Here is a 19,266-nt window from a genome sequence, read left to right as displayed (position 1 = left end):
GTGAACAATGAGAACAAAAAAAAAAAACTCACAAACCCTGGCTCAACTACACAGTGGAAAAGCACAACCTGAAATACATAATGAAAACCCCCTGAAATACAGTTTCTCTATCTCTCTCTCTCTCACACACACACAAGCACACACACACATAAAAGGTTTCAGCCTAATATGCCCACAGACAGAGGTAACAGGACCAGGATCCAGAATGCAGACAGCGTTGATTACTTGACACTGTGAGCAGCCTTGTGAGGGACTCCTCCATGAAGGAGTCTCCTGTAAAGCAGAGTGCCAAGTAAACCAGCCTCCGGGTATTGCAGGCAGGGGTTGTAAATTCACCAGAGAGCATCGGGACATCCGTACACAACACCGATTCATTGCTGCAGTCTAGTGAAAAACACCTTTTAGGAGGCGTATAAAAACCTGTGCACCCGCCCAGAGCGCGGTGAGCACTGTGCGCTGGATTGCATTGGGTAACTCCTCACACAGAGGCTGCTCTCTGTCCATCGATCACAGACACACTGTCTCAGAGGGCGGCTTCTTATCAGGCCATCATGTGGAGGAAAGGACAAAAGCACAGATCTCAGGTCTTTTACAAAAAAAGGAGGGTGGATGCACACAAAACTAAAGCAAAAGCCATCCACGGATACAGTCAGTAGTTGTGCTACTTTGTCTCTTCACAGACACACTCATCTCACTTAATTAATGAGGCAAATTCTGAATGCACTGAAAAAAAGGGTATTCTTGTATTTCTTTGACTGTAAGTCACTGTTGATTGAATAAATCTGCCACTTCATGAAATCCTCGCTACAAGGAGCTCAACCTCCAAGGCAGACTCATGTAGGTTGTTGGTGATGCACTCAAAGTCAAAACACTGGAAAATAAACCCAAAGCGCATTGCCCAAGACTTCCTCCTTTGAGAGCTCTCATATCTCATACTGAAGGAAATATAGAGACAATTCCAAGCATATGGTTCTTATTGCTCCTCACTGTTTCACAGGATTTAAGAGAATCATCATTTCAGCGATCAGTATCTACACTTAAGCGAACAGTGCCGTGCTGGGACGAAAGCAATTTTTCTACAGTGACAGCTGGGCATTGTCTTCCATGGAGTGGAACGAAATGGGTCCATCTTGACATTTTAATTCTACTCATGGGAGAGGTTATACAGAAGACACACTGAGAGAAGAGAAATGCCAAGACAGATTGTGTTTTGGGAGCTATGTGACTGACGTCTTGCAGGGCAGAAATGATTCCTGACCCAGGGGGGCATTCAATCTAACCACTGAGGTACTTTGCCCTAAACTTTGAGTAACACATTTATTCAAGTGTTACAATTGTTTCAATATGCATACATCAGCAAGGGTTCAGCAGCCACTTAAAAGAATGACAAAAAAGAATAAAAGTTATAGGTGCTTCAATTCCCTGAACATCCTACAAGAGAAACTCCCTGGACCCAGTCAACCACTGTCCACTGAATCAACATTTCACTCCATTTTGATGCCAAAATGCAAGCACAGTTTTCTGAATTTAGCAACTAGTAACATGAATGAAAATATCTTCGTAATGAAAAAAGAAACCCTTGTAAGTAAAAAGCTAAGTATGAATGTTAACTGAATCAAAGGGGGAGCCATAACTCACAGTGAACAGTCTGCCTTATGTTCAGAACACCATGTCATTTGGTATGCATTCTGCTTCCCCGGGACTCTACCTCAGATGGCTAGTAAATACTCTTTGCTCAGTGGAATTCTAGAAGGCTCAGGTGTGTGTGTGTGAGCTGTCAGAAGTGTTTAGGAGGGATGGACTTTAGTTGCCATTTTCCCTGCTGGAGGAAAAGCATTTTCATTTCGTCCGCAGAGCAAAAACTAAAGTGAACGCACTCCCGTGTTTTTATTTCCTTTTACCGGGTGGCACGACCCCCGTGCCTCAGATGCAGTATTCATGAGGCATTGGTTGAGAGGATGAAGAAATGACAGCCCCCACAGGGAATCAATAGCCACATGGAGTCTTTACCGGATTAAGTTTAATCTAGTGGAAAATCTGCTTCCCCTGTTTTACTGATGACTCTTTGTTTTTTTTCCCTTAGCATACTCTATCAAAGTGGAAAGCTGGTAAAACCTGAAACCCAAGAGCTAAGGGAATGGGAAAAAAATACTCTGCTATGGGAAGCAAACACACAAACAAACCTTCGCTTGCACCCACAAACACATCATTCTAAAAGACATGAAGAGATCATTTAAGTCTCTCAAACATCAAAGATCATGGTAACTCACATGCCAGCAATTGGTGCTTTCCTGCATAGCCTTTCTATTTATGCTTGCTATGATCTCATACTGAACTTGTTTGCTACCTCAGTATTGTCCTCTTCTAATTAGAGTAATAGAAGGTGGGCTCATCTGGACTGTGTTAATGGAAATTTGCTCCAGGTCATTTCCACACCACAAACTGAGCCAGGAAAAACACTTGGTCCCCCGGCAATTTGCCGAAGTACAACAATTACCTGCTCATTCACAGACTCCAGATTTCAACACTTTGCATGTTATGTACGTTATTGCCATTTAGGAGATTATCTTATCCAGAGCAACTTACATAGGTTAGATTTTTAAAATATGTTCGATTCATACGGCTGGATGTTTACTGAGGGAATTTTTTTGATAAGTACCTTGCCCAAGGGTACAATGACAGAGCCCCAATGGCGGATCGAATCAGCAACCTTTTGGTTACGAGCCCTACTTATTAAGACTACGCCACACTGCTGCCTGTATTGCATGTGTGCCACAACACCCACAATTCAGGCCTTACTTCACAGTCAGAAGAAGAGCAACAAGTCTTTAAGTGGCTTCCAGCAATTAAAGCCCACACTTGCACTTGCCTGCAGTTTAGCATAGCATCAGGATCCATCATATCTGCTATAGCACTAATTAACACCAAAACAGTGGGTTGTCACCATACTGTTAGATTCAATATATGCATTAGTGTCAAGCTGATCCTTAAGCAGCTGAGTTCACAAAGGCACTGTGTGCTTTGACCTGGAGAAGACTGACTAGCTGTCTCACACATTGAAAAAGTATTAACATTTCAGAGACATGAAACCTAGAACTGGTATAGAATGATGATTTGTATCCCAACATAAAAATAAAAAAACAAAACAGAACAAAAAATAACTTGGGACATGCACTGTCTGTGCATGTCCCAAGCATCTTTTTTATTATCTAAATTTTTGACAGTCCTAATTTGCTGAGATCACCCTCAAACCATGGCCTTTGCAGACCATGGCAGCAGTAAATAAGAGCTCCTTAGACGTGGAAAAGTCATTACGTAGAGAAAAAAAGCGAAGCGATGCCTTCAGCAGCCAATTAGTGAATTGCTTCAAATTTTCCATTAGACCATGATACCCCTTGACAACCAATTTCATTTGGCAGGAATTTCTCAGAACGAGAAAAAAAAAAAGCAGAGAATAACATCATTTTTGCAGCATCGGCGGCAGAATCCAGCCGAGCTCTGCGACCTGGTCATTATCTTGGACCAGAATTTTCATTAGCTTTCTTGGCATGAGGGGCTATGCGTTGTGTTTTGGCCACACACGCAGTTCTGAACGACCTCAAGAATGCCCTTCATGTCAACTAAAGAGACCGTTCCTCGCAATAAATCACGGGAGAAATGGACTGTAGGCTGCACTTCAGTTTGAATGGGACAAACGTCTTTCGTTCTGATCGTTCAGGGTGATAAATCACCGGGTACTGTAACACATATGGTGAACCTTACTCAGTCTTTATGAAATAAAAGCATAATGAGACATCCAATTATTTAAATACACTTACGGAATACGTGACGTGATCAATACAATCACACTGATGACCAGTACAATACACAGAAGTTTGCTGTAGCACAATTTCTAGCTATTTCAGTGTGAATTCTCACAGTTCTGAGATGCCAGTGTTCCTCTTATTTCACTGCTCTCTGAGGCCTTCATCACATGAAGCTTACTTTAGGGAATAGGGTACCACAGTATGAGTGAAATGAACAATTCAACAATAACAATTACTCCATAGGAGTTCAATGATCTCATCGCCATTTCATCTTAGTGTAGGGAAACGTTTCAGTCAAAATGAAAACAATCAATGAGTCATAGATTTTTTAAGTTTAAGAGAGTATTCACTGCACTCCACTGAACACGGCCTGGATAAGCCATTTCCTCACACAAGCAAACAGGGCGCAGACAGTAAGAGTGGGATATCTGAGTGGTAAAAATAAACTCTCTCTGCAGAGCCAACGCACTTGTGTCTCCGCAGCGTGACATGTCAGATCAATTTGTGGCCGCCGTTTGACTGACGACTCTCATCAGGAAACAGGTAAGGCCTTCCAACTGCTGTCATCTGCGGGAGGAAATTACTCCCAAAAATCCTGCAGTCTCTGGTGACATGACACTGGGTGAGAAGAAGCTTGCAGCATGCTTATTTCTGGTTTTAGCTAATTTACTTCATTGAATGTACCCATTTCCCAGCACTTGTCACCCAAGGAGAAGTGCAGTGACCAATACCACTAGTCCAAACAACCTTTGACAACCTCTTTTAAAATGGTGTATTAAGAGCCTGTCAAATGTGAAATTTGAATGCATAATTATGGGTGAATACAGGTGGAATCTAGTGACTGATGTATGGTAGTATACCTGGTTTCCCTTGTCTAGTCAGGTTGCACAGGTTAACTTGTGGAAGGGCTTGAATAGTATTATGCTCACTCTGACTCTGACATTGTTGCTCACTCAAAATAAATGGAACTTATGTTCTGTTGTGCTAGAAGTCACTCTAGATAAGAGAGTCTGCTAAATGCTAAATGGGCGGCAGTGTAGGATGCAGGTTAAGGAGCAGGACCTGTAACCCGAAAGGCTGCCAGTTCAGTTACCTGCTGGGGCACTACTGCTGTACCCTTGGGCAGGACACTTAACCCACAATTGCTTCAGTAAATATCCAGCTGTATAAATGGGTAACACTGTCAAAAAACTGTAGTCGATGTAAGTTGCCCTGGATAAGAGTGTCTGCTAAATGCCAATAATGTAATGTAAATAAACATAATAGAATGGAATGGAATTACAGGACAGAAAAGTATCTGAGGATTACATTTTGTGTTATTGTACTTCACCAGGGAAAGACAGCAAATGTTGTTTCAGAGAATAGGCACAGCAGTGAGAGAGAGAGTGAAAGAGCAAGAGAGAGAAACAGAAAGAGAGACTTTTGGAGTGCGAGAGCCATTCGAGAGACTGCCAGTCAGATAAAGGCATGCATTGTGTTGGTTAGAGAAGCCTGCATAATAAATGTGTGGTACTTTACATGATTACAAGCATTACATCACTGGCAATCCTGCGGTCACATCATATTCTTTTATTTTGTCAGTATGCCCCCCAAAAACAGCATTCAAACAACTTCATTATCTGTTTAAACAACTTCATTATCTGTTGTACTTGCTGTCTGTCATGGATATAAAATGACATGTCTACAGCAAAACTGTCAACAGATTTTACAATCTGCAGACATACAGTAGCGGAAGAGACAAGGAAGTGACCCTATTTCCATATTCCATGGTGAGGATGCACCTTCCGCCTTGCATTCTGCTTACAGGGGTACAGTTCAGCCAGCTTCAGGAGCTCATTCAGCTTGTTACTGTATATTTAAGCACAATCAGCTTCAGTAGCTCCTCGATGTCAGCGTATACTGTAGGCTACAGTCAGCTATATTAAACCCTTGGTCTCACTGTACAGTCCAATCAGCATCAATAACACATCCTGCTCAGAGCTTACACAACAGTCAGCTTCAGTATCACTTTGCACAGTGTGATCAGCAGCACTGACACCTCTCATCCTCAGTGCAGAATAGTTTTCCATACTTACTCTCAGCACAAGTAACTTAACCTGGGTTTGTTGTGGTAATGAATGTGGACAATGCCCTTTTAATGGGCGAAAAGGTGTGAAAAGGTGAATTTGATATGTTTTGTTGGAGTGCACAAAGTTTCAGTGCTTGCAAAAATTTGCTACAGTACAAAATTTGGTTTCAGTGAATCCAGTGCCGTCAACTTTACCATCTGGCTAAGTGTTTTTAATATAATCAGATTAAATTACAAATTTGTCTCTGTGTGTACAATGCAATCAGCTACAAAGCGTGCAGAATATTTTGTTCCAGTAACATTATTTTCTCAGTGTGTACAGTACAATAAGCTTCATTAACCAAAAAATGAGCTTCAGTGACACACACAGCTCGATATAAAAACTACAATCTGCTTTAGTACAACCTCTTTCTCGATGTACGCAGTCCAATTCACCACAAAAGCTTCAGTAATACCTTTGCCTTAGTCTACATTGTACGATCAACTTCAGCAACAGTGTGATCAACTTCAGAACCAACTCTTTTTAAATAATTACAGCACACTTCCCTTCAGTAACAGCTAGGTCTGTGCATTCAGCGTTGCACCAATGTTTGGGTAACACTTCTGTCTCTGTACAGTACAATCAGCAGATGTACAGAATAATGAGCTTCAGCAAAAGCTGACTCAGTGAAAACAGTGCAATCAACTTCAGAAAAAAACCTTTAGCTAAATGTGTACAGTACAATCAACTTCAGCTTAAACCTTTAGCCATATATATATATATATATATATATACAGAAAAAAATGACTTCAGTAAAAGCCTTTGGCTACATGTGTAAAGAACAATCAAATTCAGTAAAGGCCCCAGTGTGCACACTTAAGTAAGCTTCAGCAACACCTCTGCCTCAGTGTGAACACCACAATAAGCTTCGTCTTGCCCGCTGCGTGTGCTGCACTGTGCTTTCAGGTCCTGCAGTGAATCCGGCGCTTGGCACGTGTGCACGCTCCGCTGCCCGGCTGCAGAGACTCGCTGTTCTGGTTGAAGACAGCGGCTCACCTTGACACAGCATGCGGCGCGCCTGAATGGGTTTCCGCAGGGCCAGAGGGCTGCCTGCTCCGCGGGAGCTGGCAGGGGGTGCTGCTCCTTTTACTGCCTGGTCCCGGGCCATGTGAGCTCCCCTGACGCTTGCAAGTCAATAACAGCAGCTACGCTGCAACGTGCGGCAACGGCAGCAGCGTGGTGCAGCAGTGGGTATGCCAGGCTGGGGGCTGGCTCGTGTGTCCCTGCACATGCGTGCAGTTTGGCTGTGTCCTGCGCTCGCGTTCACGTTGAGCTGCCGGTGACTCGGTCTGCCCGTCTCTTGTATTGACCGTGAGCTCATATGCCACTTTTGACCGGGGATTACACAGCAAACTCACTGTGTGACAGCTTCATTATCATTAGTACCCATTAGCGCTATCCATTAATAACACAATCATTAATACTGCTGTTCCTCCACATATAATAACCTTTTAACACAGATTTATTTAAATCAATTATTGTGTCATTACATGTGATGGCAGCAGTAATTTTCTGACTCAAAAATGATTAAATCTGATAGTAAAAGAGTGTAAATTACTTTGAGGGAGCAGAGGTGAGGACCTCAAATTCTTATCAGATAGGCTGTAATTGCTGCTTGGTGTGATACCCCTAAGGTGCTTCACCTCAGATTGGTCCAGCCACAAAAGGCCACCTCAAAATGTGTCTCAGAATTGGCCCTTGAATGTAGGCGGATGAGATAACAGCTGCTGCTATCATCGCAGCGGTCTAACGGGCTCTTGTCTTTTCATGTGAAAGTCCTGTTGCTATGCTGAGCAGCGCCATAGGTACAGTGCTCCTTAGCGACAAGGCACCGAAAGCCGCAGAGTAATGTGAGGGGGGTTTGCGGTGGCCTTCTCAGTGAAAGAGACAGGTGACCTCTTTCACCGACACTGACCTTGAGCTTTTCACTCGAGACAATCACGAAACATCTGACTCCACAGTCAGCTGACTGCAGCACATCCCCCAGGAATTCGCAGTTAAGCTCCCAACATTAAAGTGCTGCCAAAAGCATTAATGTTAAAGGTTTTTATTGAATTTCTCTGCAAGCACTGCACGCTGTGTTTGTCTATCTAGTCCAGTCTTTCACCCCAGCGCTGGACATTTTTGCTTATTATTCTCTGAAACATAATTAAATCACCAGTATTGATCCAGTCGCCAAATAATGGACTCCCGCCTACACCAACCGGAATGTGTTGTGTTTCTCACACAGCACAAGGCAGAAAACAACGAAGCCAGCTGGGTTAGGACAGGTCTGCATTGGTTTCAGTACTTTTCAGGGTTTTATACAATGATTTTACTGCAACGTCACAGGACAGTGGCTGAAGCGGATTCCTGCAGGGTGGCCATAAAGATCAGCCTCATTAGAGCTATCTGTCCTGCTCGTAAAGTGAGGCTGGCAAAACGAGATGAAAACCATTAAAGCGACTACAGTGGGGGTCACAAACGCCACCGTCATCAGCAGCACCATAGCAGCTGGTCCTCCTGAGTGAGGCCAGTCTCTCTAACAACCTGGCAGTTTTGAGTCTGCCTGCTCCTGGGGAGTCTCAGGTCAGTGGATTCCTTTTAGAAGCTTCTTAAGGGTGATAAGAGGGCTTTCGAGCGCAACCGTGACTGAAGAGCCTTACATTCCTCTCTTTCTATCATGGGGATTTTATCTACATTTAGCATTCCTGTGTTAACACAAAATGCACAAAATAACAAAGATGTTGCTGGAGTTACTATCACAGCCCTTTAATAACCTGACTTCAAATACATTGGTGTGTTAATACAGTTATGTAGACATTTATAGTCTTTCGAGTGTCTCTAAAACATTCACCAACTTTACCTTTTCAGTGGGAGGAACACTCCCACAATGCACTGGAGTTTTTTCTTATTTATGCATTATATATATTCTGTTTCAGTGTGTGGCTGAGTCAACAGGTGACTCAGAGACTGCTGTATGAACTGAGATGAATTTTACTGTTCAATCCAAGGTCGAATTCTCAATTTTCTTTCTTCTCAGAATTCTGTTCCAACAGTTGTCCAAATCAACTTTGGAGAAGTTTGGAAACCATTCACATATACATATACAAATACATATACATATACATATACATATACATATGCATATGCATATACATCTACATATATACGACAGCATTTGGAGAAACATCTTACCAGAAGTTGACCAGGAATGGATGCTCCAGGTTCTGCATGATTTGCAACTCTTTGAAGACATTTCGGACCTCGTTGCGCTCCACGCACTTCAGCTTGTTCATGTACTTCATGGCGTACATCTTCTTGGTGTCTTTCTTCTGTACAATGCATACCTGCAGACACACACACTACTGGGTTAATGTCTGCTGTCAATGGGAAGTTACTGTGGGAGAATATTTTGTGAACAATGGACTGTGACCTTTGTGTCACAGAGAATTACCGGTAATGCCTTTCTGTGCCCTGGCTTCGCTGTCATTGCATTGCAGAAAATTTTAAAAACTATGCACATAATCTAAAAGTGTATTTCTGTTAGTGCCCTGACATAAGCCTGACACACAAAATAAGACATCAAAATTCCATATTAAATTAGCAATGACAGCAAATATCTCATCCTTCCCTCTGAAACATTGCAAACAACTGAGTAGTATCAACCATGCAAAATGCTATGACAGAAACGGAGTAGAGTAGTGAAGTATTTCGTTAGCATTGGTGCTGTGTTATAAAATAGACTGGTAGCAGGTGATTAGCGTGAAATGGATGATCTTTAATACGTGCACACATAATCTCCAAACTTCTCAATGAAAAGCCACCGTTGAACATTTTCACACTCCTTTCATTGAACAGGACTGAAATGGCTGTGAGGATTCATTCATTGAGTCACCATTCAGTGAGCTGAGCTGCGGCTTGAGTGAGTGAGCTTAGCGTGGGCGCGTGCCAACAGCCTCACCTTTCCAAAACTCCCCTTCCCAATCGCTCTCAGGATCTGGAAATGGTCAAAGTTGACTGCAGAGAGAGGAGAGAAGAGACATTCTTTGCACGCTTGGCTGAACAATGGCAAACCTGTTAAAATGAATTATATCTCAACTGTTAGCTTCCATTTTCATTCCCATTAGCTCTGCTGTGTTTAATATATTGATAGTTTGGGATCTTATATTCAATAGTGCGAAATATTACTACATACTATAGTGTACAATATTCACTCTATTATTCAGCTATCTAATGACTTGTTTTTATTTTGTGGGGATGTGGAGCTCTTTCTGATGTTACTCAGATTACATTCTGTTATATTTTCTTTTTTCCTTCTCTTTCCAGTTTTAAAACAAAAAAGACAAAAGTTGAAACACTTCTCCATATTTCACCAGATTTCGACCGTAGGTATCTGGCTACAGTCTATAGTCTGGTCCAAAAATGTGAGTAGAATTCTAACAGCTGCACAGCATGAACACATCGAAGTGGAACAGCAAGTAAGGCCAATAGTACACATACAAAGTCTATGATTGTGGCTTGTGGTAACTAACTTGGCCCTGCCACTGAAGGGAATAGCAGTTGGATCATATAAAAACCACATATTCTAGCTGAATCTGATGGAAATGAAACTTACATAACTCTTATGTGCTTACTGCATAAAGTGTTATTAAACTGAATTACTTAAAATATGTTTTCCCACACAAAGACCTAAAATTGGTATTTTTCAATAATAAAACAGTTATACGCCATTTCTTGCTCTGTGTGGCCTGAAGGTCAACTGGATTACACACTAAGAGGATCACAGGATCTCAGTTTTTGGTTTGGGTCCAAGCCTCTCTTAAAGGGAAAAACAGTCAAACGTGACATATCATCCAGTACGTACTATCAGACCATTTATACAGTGTAACTGAGTTACTCAATTCATTGCCTGCTGTAACTGAAACTGGTCTAGAAATGTGTGGCATAATATAAGACAGACACAGTAATTTGAGATGAAGTAAGATGTTATTTTGCCCACTGTTTTATGTTATGTGCTTCTACTTTGCTTTTGTAACTCCCGCTAGGTTTTCAAGTGAAAGATCGGAGAAACTAAAGCCTCAGTCTCTTGGCTTACAGTGGAAAACTGTTTATCTCACGTACTTGAGGGTTTCTGGTTCAAAATCGGCCACAGGGTCCCTCTGTCTTGTTACATCCTTGGTTTGACCCTGCTCCCCTTTGTATAACCCTTTCGGTTTCTGCCCCCAGTTATCTGTCATCATAATTTATACCCTTTGCCTGCTCTGTATTTTACTGTAGATGATTGGCAGCCTGTAAGCTGTCCCAGACTTGCTTTTCATGATTCACAAGCTTCATTGAGAACTGTCCATCAGCTGCTCATTCCTTTTTACCCCGTTGTACTTAATGTGGCAGCATTGCCTTTGTTATATCTACCTTTCATAACGAGTAAAATGGTTTTCTATGAAGTGCACAATAAGCAGAGGTACCACATTAGATGCAATCACGTAAAAAGGAATCACGACTAATGGATGATCTTTATTTAAATCAGCATGCTATATTTGTAGCATACTGGCTGCTACTGGTTTCAACGCATTGTATTCTGTACTCTGAATCAGCCTGGACTGTTTGATATGTATGAGAGAAGCTACACAAAGAAAGTTTCTTATTAATAGTGGCACATTATTTCAATGAACAGGAAAAACAACATAAAAATATGGTGTGAACAGTGTGTGTGAACCTGCTTTGTAGCCAGATACAGGGGTAGTGATATGACCTGCAGTGAAAGTGCATCTAAATGTATGAGCAATTTCATATTCTGTCACTGCTGAGTACATTTCCATAATGTCTCCCTCAGTTGCCCACAGAAAACAAAGTTGCGGTCAGCCCAACAGGTCATTTGCATCGAATCCCAAGAGGGAATCAGGAAATGGTTATGCTGTATGCATTCGCAAAAAAAAAACACAAAACAAAAAAACCCCCCACAAGCACCCGATGTGTCAGCCATCTTTCCCTGGTTTCTCGATCCAAATCTGTCCATTAAATCTCAATTCGTTCTGAGCTACCCCCCACCCACTACCGGCCTTCATCCTCCTAATCTTAAAATAAATCTATCTCAAATTGGAGCCGGCTCCAGTCTGCTTGGAAGCAGCAAGGCAATGGATTTAAGGTTATCCGGTTTTGCTTCGCCTGTTATTTCTTGAATTAAGTCCCCCCTATCTCCCGCGGTGCTCAACAGCTGCCGCCCACTCCCAGGATCTCGCGCAACCGGGCCGGCATCTCCAACAAATGCAGACGCCTCACCTTTCTCTCCGAGAGGACAGATCTCATCTGACAGCTAATGATATGCTCTGTTAACCACTTCCTTTGCTGCTGTTTACGTGACTGTTTACTGAACCCCCCTCCTCGCAGCGGGAGCCGTATGAGATATCACGGCTCACTCGGCAGGCATCCCTCCTTCATTTTCCTGGTCCCTCCATCCACAAAGGATTTCCAGATGTGCAGTGAGAGCCCACTGACGCTGTTGGTTCTCTAACAACCGCTCTTAAAATAAGTTTTATCTCATATGGAACTGATGTGTTTTGACCATCAAATCCAGACCTATCGTCATTTAATTGTAAGTCACTCGCGAGGAACATCAGACATCCTGGTTCAGTTCTCATCAAGACCAAACCCCATTGTGACCTTTTTATTCCTTTCGGGAGACATTGTAGCATAGTGGTTCGTGAATTGTGTCTCTAACCAGAAGGCTAGAATCCTGAGTGGAACAGAGCTTAAGATCCTTAATTTGACAAGTGTAAGTAAATATCCCAAAGTGTAAATGAAATGTGTGTACGAAAAAAGAGAAGCTATGAAAGTAACCCTATATAAAGGTGTGTCCTAAGAAAATAAAGGACACAATAAACAAACGGCACCCACACTTCCGCCATTGCTGAGGGAGTTAACCAGTCACCGTGGCGACTGAAACCGAATCCATAGATTCCACTGCCCAGACGTTAATAAAGCATGACCAGCAAACTGGCGTGCTGAGTCTGAGCAGATCAGCAGCACTGCAACAACACTTCAGCACATACACCTGAGGGCATTTTACCTGTATGTGTGACAGAGGTGTGACAAGCTACTGTAAGGTCATTCCATAACAAATTCAACTTGTGTTATTCTTCTATGCCAAAACTTTACCTTAAGTAAAGTTGGCATGATGCTCTTAAAAGCTGCCTGGTGCATTTTTTGATCACTGGTAGTGTGTGCTTGATCCAGTCTTTTTTGGCCAGGATAACAAAAAAGACCTTTTAAGTTCGTCTTAGACAAAAACACTGCCTTTTCCCCCATCAGACAGAAGTCTTGCAATATTGAAATGATGAACGGTGTAAGTAATGCCTTACTTTGGACTTTCATTGTCTGTCGTAAATGTACATGGTTAATTTCTGACCCCAACCTCATTTGTCTCCTAAAACAGCTGGTGGAATTAATGTAATAGGCTGTGTGGTGATAGTCCCCTAATTATCTCACATAGTACCTCCAACGCCTGTGGTTGACTTGGGATTTCAGCGTTTGCAATGACAAGGTACAAAAACGTCAGAGCTTAACCACCTATATCAAATACCATTCCAGTCAACTGCGCCTATAGGCAGTGTGGTGCAGTGGTTAAGGAAATGAGCTTGCAGCGTGACATTTAGGTTTAATGCTTGACGTAGGTATTGCTGCATGACCACAGAGCGCAGTACTTAGCCTCAACTGCTTCTGTAAACTTTCTGACTGTATAAAGAGAAAACATTGCAAATGCCAGCTAAGCAAACTAATGAAGGAACGTCTATGAGGGAAAATTCTTTTACTTGGTATGAAGCAGACTGCTGCCACCGAAGTCTAGCTAATGGAGAAAATGTTGCTCGGATACCGAGAGTCCACACTGTCTCCCGAAAGGGTATCTAAAAACTGATTTGGTATGCAAGACTGGTGTTTGGGAGAGAGAAACTTCTGAGACATAACATCTCTACTTTAAAGTCAGCCAAAAATTAAAGCACATTCATATGACAGATCATTCATTATATAAAAGAGCCAGAAGAAATGGACCATCTGAACTTCTCAAACGGCAAAGATATATCATGAATCTTTTGCAAACAGAGTGAAAATCTCAACCAAAAAAATGTTTCAGCTTCAGATGGATTCTGTGCCTCACATTTTAAAAGCTCTGACAGGGGATGATGTGCCAGTGCTAAGGCTAAAAGCTAAACTCATGCCTGTGTTACTTTGCCCACTGTGCTATTATAGTTCAATTATAGGCACAGCTTGGTGGCTTATAGCCTGACAGTTGGAGTCAAATACCAATGGAGCTGACCTGAATTGCATCATTTTGTGGATATGTTACAATACTTTGAACACAAGAGTATCTCCCCTGGCAAGGGCAAATAAATAATGTTTTATTTTACTTATATACATTTTTTTCTGTTGCAGTGTTTCTAATTTAATGGACCGCACAGACAAGATTTAATCAAAACCTCACCATTTATTAGAAAATGTTTGTTGTATGACTTTGCATTGATTACTCTCTATGGCACCTTTACACAAACAGCATGACTGAAAAATGGCTTTACCAGTTTGTTAACAATTCAAAGTGCAAAGGTTAAACGAGCATGCTGATAAAACCGCAGATTCTCCTAAATAACTTGACAAGTAGGCTACTACTTTATGTGCAAAAATGAAAGATTGCGTGCGCGTGACTCACCCTCTTCAGTGTCCTCGGTGACAGCCGATTTGCTGGACTGTCCAAGCCCCATGTTTCTTTGTGCGCAGCTCAGCAGAGAATCATCTCATGAAACGCAGAGACATAGTCGGATGATTCGCCCCTCGTTTGCTGCTTCTTCTATTATCTACAAATCAACCTGTGTGAATGCAAAGTGTGTTTCAAACTCTGGATGAACAGGAAAAATGGGCACGCAGAGCTATCGCAATAGCGACAAAAATGTGAGCTATATATTCCTTCGATTAATACGAATAGAATGAGTCCCAAAATAAAACAACCGTAATGTAAAGTGACATATCCATTTCTCTGATTAGCCATCAGGAAAGAGAAATTAGGTTGTTTACATTGAACCTGTTCAACAACAACAACAAAAAATTCAATTCCCCATATCACACAACGCTGTCGCGGAATGATGAATTACAGAGATGTGCTTTTAGAAAGAAAATGAAATTGGAGAACCTTACTTCAACCTCTCGCATCCATTGATTTATAGTTTGTCATTCCAAAACAAATGTCATACTCTAAGCGGTCCCCAAAGATGGAACAGCAAATCATACTTAAATGTCTAACTGGGAACTTCAACCACCATGTTATCCGTAATAATGTCACAGTTTTTCGTAATCTCTGTGCATATGAGAAAACATGCGGTGCACCTAACGTGGACTCAACCACTTTGCAGTAGCCATTAATGCAGTTTAAGTTTCTGTGTAAAAGAACCACTGAAGTTTCGTCCTTCTAAGGATCGTTTTGATACTGCAGTGGAGCTCAACTGAAGAAAAAAATACTTGGTATGCACTGCACAAAGCCAAGCTTCATACTGCATTACCACAAACAATGTGCAAGATGCAAAATGAATAATCAAAAGCGAATTAATTCCAGACAAAACAATTTCAAAACAACTCAATGTAAACACAAATATCTAACATAAGAATACGTATCTACATGAAGTTAATGCACATCGATATCGTCTATTTTAAACCATGTCTCTGTTTAACCTTGCAGAGGTCAAAATATTACCTACGTTAAGTTAATTTTTGAGCAGCACCCCTAACTTCACTGCCTACTCCTGACACTTACGACGATCTTTGAATGTTGCTCTTACATACAATTATACGAATAGAGAACACGCGCTGAATAGAACATAAACCACCGAGCAAGCCGTACCTACACGTACCTTTAAATGCCGCTGATTATAATAGCGAGCACATATCCGACAGTGGGCATCAAACTAGGAACAGAGGAAGTGTGAGCCGGTACAAGGCGTCACGCAGCATCTTATACAGCATTTGGACACCTGAGTCTGGCGATGAGGGAAGTGCGTGCTAACAGAAACGTAAAAGAAGAGTTGGACCTCGTATTTCGTAGCCTGTGAGCACCTACAATGATTGGGGCGGAAAAATGCACTGCCTCATCAATGCGCAGACAGGCGGCGGGTAGGAGAGCTGATTACTCCGGTAATACAATCACCCATATTTCGACTGACTGCTTCACATCGTGGTGTTTCCCGAGTCACTTCTTATTTGGCAGCGCACGTCGCCTGCCGCAGGAAATCCATTCAGAGTGCTATCCTCGTATGTTAGGTATTTAAATATTGTACCAAGCATTGTATGGGAAATACAATTATATCAGTAGTTTGTATTGTGATATTAAACGTCACGCATCGCGGGGGTAGCCTGTTTTGAATGACCACGATGTCCTGATTAAAAGGTATGATTATTCAAATTAGAACAGGCTTTCCCTGCTACAATAAACATCACTCATAATTTCATAATAACCACAATCTCTATCCTCGTACTATGTTACCCAATAAAAACTTTAACTCAAGATCCTTCAATAAACGTCCCACTTTCCCACGTTTTACTTCGATGCATCAGCGATAGTTCAGGGTTTATTTAATTTCTAAATTGTGTCAACAAGCTCACGCCTTCCAAATATTTAAATCTCCGAAGACAAACAGATAGATAATTTCACATTGATTTATAGATGTTCAATTAGCGGTAGTAAATCATAGATACATAGACAATAGGAAAAACCACACCAGCGCACACTACGCTGATCAATTCCCCATCGCCAATTCCCAAATCAACTGCGAAAGGTTGGAGCATGGAACTCTCAATAAATCTTATGCTGGCAACTCATGAACGTCAGTCATTCCAATTAACGTCAATCAGTTGCCAAAGGTTACAACATTGAATTCTTACTAAATCTTATACCGTCACCTCCTGGAAAAAAAAAAACTTTCAAAACTTGCTTATATCTGTCAGGTCTGGCGTGGCCAGGAGCAGCATTAAAGTAATGGTTTCATAAAGTGCACCCATCCATTAGCGATAGCGCCTTGGAATTAATTGTGTGGGTCAAGGTCAATGTTACGCGCTTTGCTTTTCAGTGCAACCTGTGTTTTCCCTTACGCAAGCAGAGCGTGCCAAAATGATTTCACTCCAGATCATGTATCTCCATGAGGCTGACTTCTCCATACTCAGGCAACGGGCATACAGTAAATTTAAGGAAAGCCACCATAAAGTACCGGGCGCTCCAACAGTAATCTTTTAAATGAGTTGAATAAATAGCCCCTGCTTTTAACTGTATTATCCGCGTTTAACGTTAGTGCTGTAATGGGCCTGGCATAAACTCGAACAATATTTTGTAAGTTTCCAAATATATATTGCACCCGCTTCTTACATGGGAACTGATTGGATAACTGCTGCTCCTCATATTCTTTTTGTTTTTCCTTGAATATATGCATGTTCAACTCATAATATGTATGCTGTTTGGACCAATGTTGCAAATCATTTTCAAAGTAAAGTAAGAGAACCTTGCAGCGCGACAAGCGATATGGGAAACTACTGCCATCTAGTGGTAGAAGAAGTAAAAAATAACGTCGTCCGAACGTGGATCTACAGGAAAGAAACTATGTATGCCAATGGGAACACGTGCCAGCAAGCAAAAGCCTCAATGAAACAGTCATACGTGTTACACATCCTGAATTCTGTGCAGCTCCTTGTTCTCTGTACCAGAAAACGTTATATGTACGTCCATGCAGTACTGGAGCTTTTCACATGAGGAATAATGTAGGGGTTTGCCCGTGCACATTTAGAAACTCTAGCTCTTGAAAATGCCAGTGGAAAATTCACAGTGCCTCCATTAACACTTAGCTTCTGCTCCTACATCCAGGTACATGTGTAAGTGTATTTCAGGCACAGATGCTGAGTACATCTGAGTTCAGTTTTGATCAGACTGGAGTTTAGGCACAGATGCTGCACTGGTGATATGAAGGATGGATATAGCCTACTTAAGTTCAGATGCAGGTGTTGATCAGATCACCGATTGGGAACAGATGTTGACTAGACCTTAGTTGAGGTATAGAGGATGAACAGACAGTGGTGCAGTTATAAGTCATCAACTGATTGAAAGCATTTATAGTACAGTTCATGCACTCCTGTTGAACAGTATGCATGTAAAGTATACATATTAATCATACTGTAGTTTAGGCACAAATAATTAGGCTTAGGCATCACATAGACTGTTGTTCAGGTACGGGTGTTGATGGGACTATAATACACATGTTCAGGTTCTATCATGCACTAACTATGGTGCTGATGCAGGTGTCACAGAAGTGAAGGCTGTTGGTCAGGTGTAGTTTGTCTGTCTTTGTGACTCCATGTGAATTAAACTGAGACTCAGTGTGTCTGTTGAGGGGGTCAGGGAGATATTGTTCAAGTTTAAATTCCTGTTCAGGCATGACCTTTACGTAACATATGTGGAACTTGTGTATGCTCTGTACGTGGTGCCTTATAAGGAATGATTTTTTCCCCTCAGAGCTTGTAGCTTGCAAAAGCTTGTCATGGCTGTGCCTTCTGTGGTACTCTGCAATATTTTCTCTCTAGAAGTCAAACAAGAGTCGAGTGGAATGTCACTTTGCTTTATTTCATTCATGTGCCCCCCCCCCCCCCCCCCCCCACCCAAAAAAAAAAACAAATTCCTTTGATTTTTATAAAGATGGACAGAATTTGAGAAATGCAAGAATGCTTGAATAAACAGCTTTCTCAGAGTTATGATAGAGGAAATCATTTCCGCAGATGAGAGCAGACCCTTTTGTTTTAGTCAAGATCTTTCTGTTGTGAAGATGAAAAACATTCCTCATCAATGGGGAAGAAGCCAAACATATCCGAGTCCAAAAAACCTTACCATATTCAAGCACATTCATTTGAAATGGCTGACCCTTAGTACAGGTTTTACAAAGGGGGTGTGTTATAATTATTATTTTCTTCTCAATAAAACACAGTGGTCCTATAAAAAGAATAAAAAAAGGTAAACATCACTGAATGATGAGCAAATGGCAAGAAAATGTTTCTTTCTGTTTGATATTTCCATCTATGTTAAAGTATCTTTACAAATAGCATTTTCTAAATTCCTTCATCAGGATTTGGAACAGGTGTAGAGTGAAGGTGAATGATTATTAGGAGAGCCTGTGTTTTTTTTCATGCTCTATAGAGCATGTGTGTATCTCTGATATTTTTCATTTGAAGTCTGGACAAGCAGTAACATTCTGTGTTAATACCAAAGCTCTTTTCAGAATGAATTCTGCTGAGAAATATCTAATAAAAATGAATGAAATAGAACATTAACAGAACACAAACAAACAAGGCGTGTGCAG

General features: G+C 41.5%; 1 protein-coding gene across 1 annotated transcript in view; it reads right to left on the bottom strand.

Annotated features, from left to right (window-relative positions):
• The window catches only part of stk32a (serine/threonine kinase 32A), a 40,190-nt gene extending 25,544 nt beyond the window's left edge, over positions 1–14,646 (bottom strand). Inside the window, exons 1-3 of the mRNA XM_036524220.1 lie at positions 14,595–14,646; positions 9,858–9,913; positions 9,092–9,243 (exon numbers count right to left, since the gene is read on the bottom strand). Coding sequence (XP_036380113.1) covers positions 9,092–9,243; positions 9,858–9,913; positions 14,595–14,646 — 260 coding nt within the window. The remainder of the gene's footprint in view (positions 1–9,091; positions 9,244–9,857; positions 9,914–14,594) is intronic.
• Positions 14,647–19,266: the final 4,620 nt, after the last annotated feature.

Source organism: Megalops cyprinoides, chromosome 3 (genome assembly GCF_013368585.1).
Source record: "Megalops cyprinoides isolate fMegCyp1 chromosome 3, fMegCyp1.pri, whole genome shotgun sequence".
Lineage (NCBI taxonomy): Eukaryota > Metazoa > Chordata > Actinopteri > Elopiformes > Megalopidae > Megalops > Megalops cyprinoides.
The sequence above is the reverse complement of the archived record's forward strand: the minus strand, read 5'-3'. Positions and strand labels throughout refer to the sequence as shown.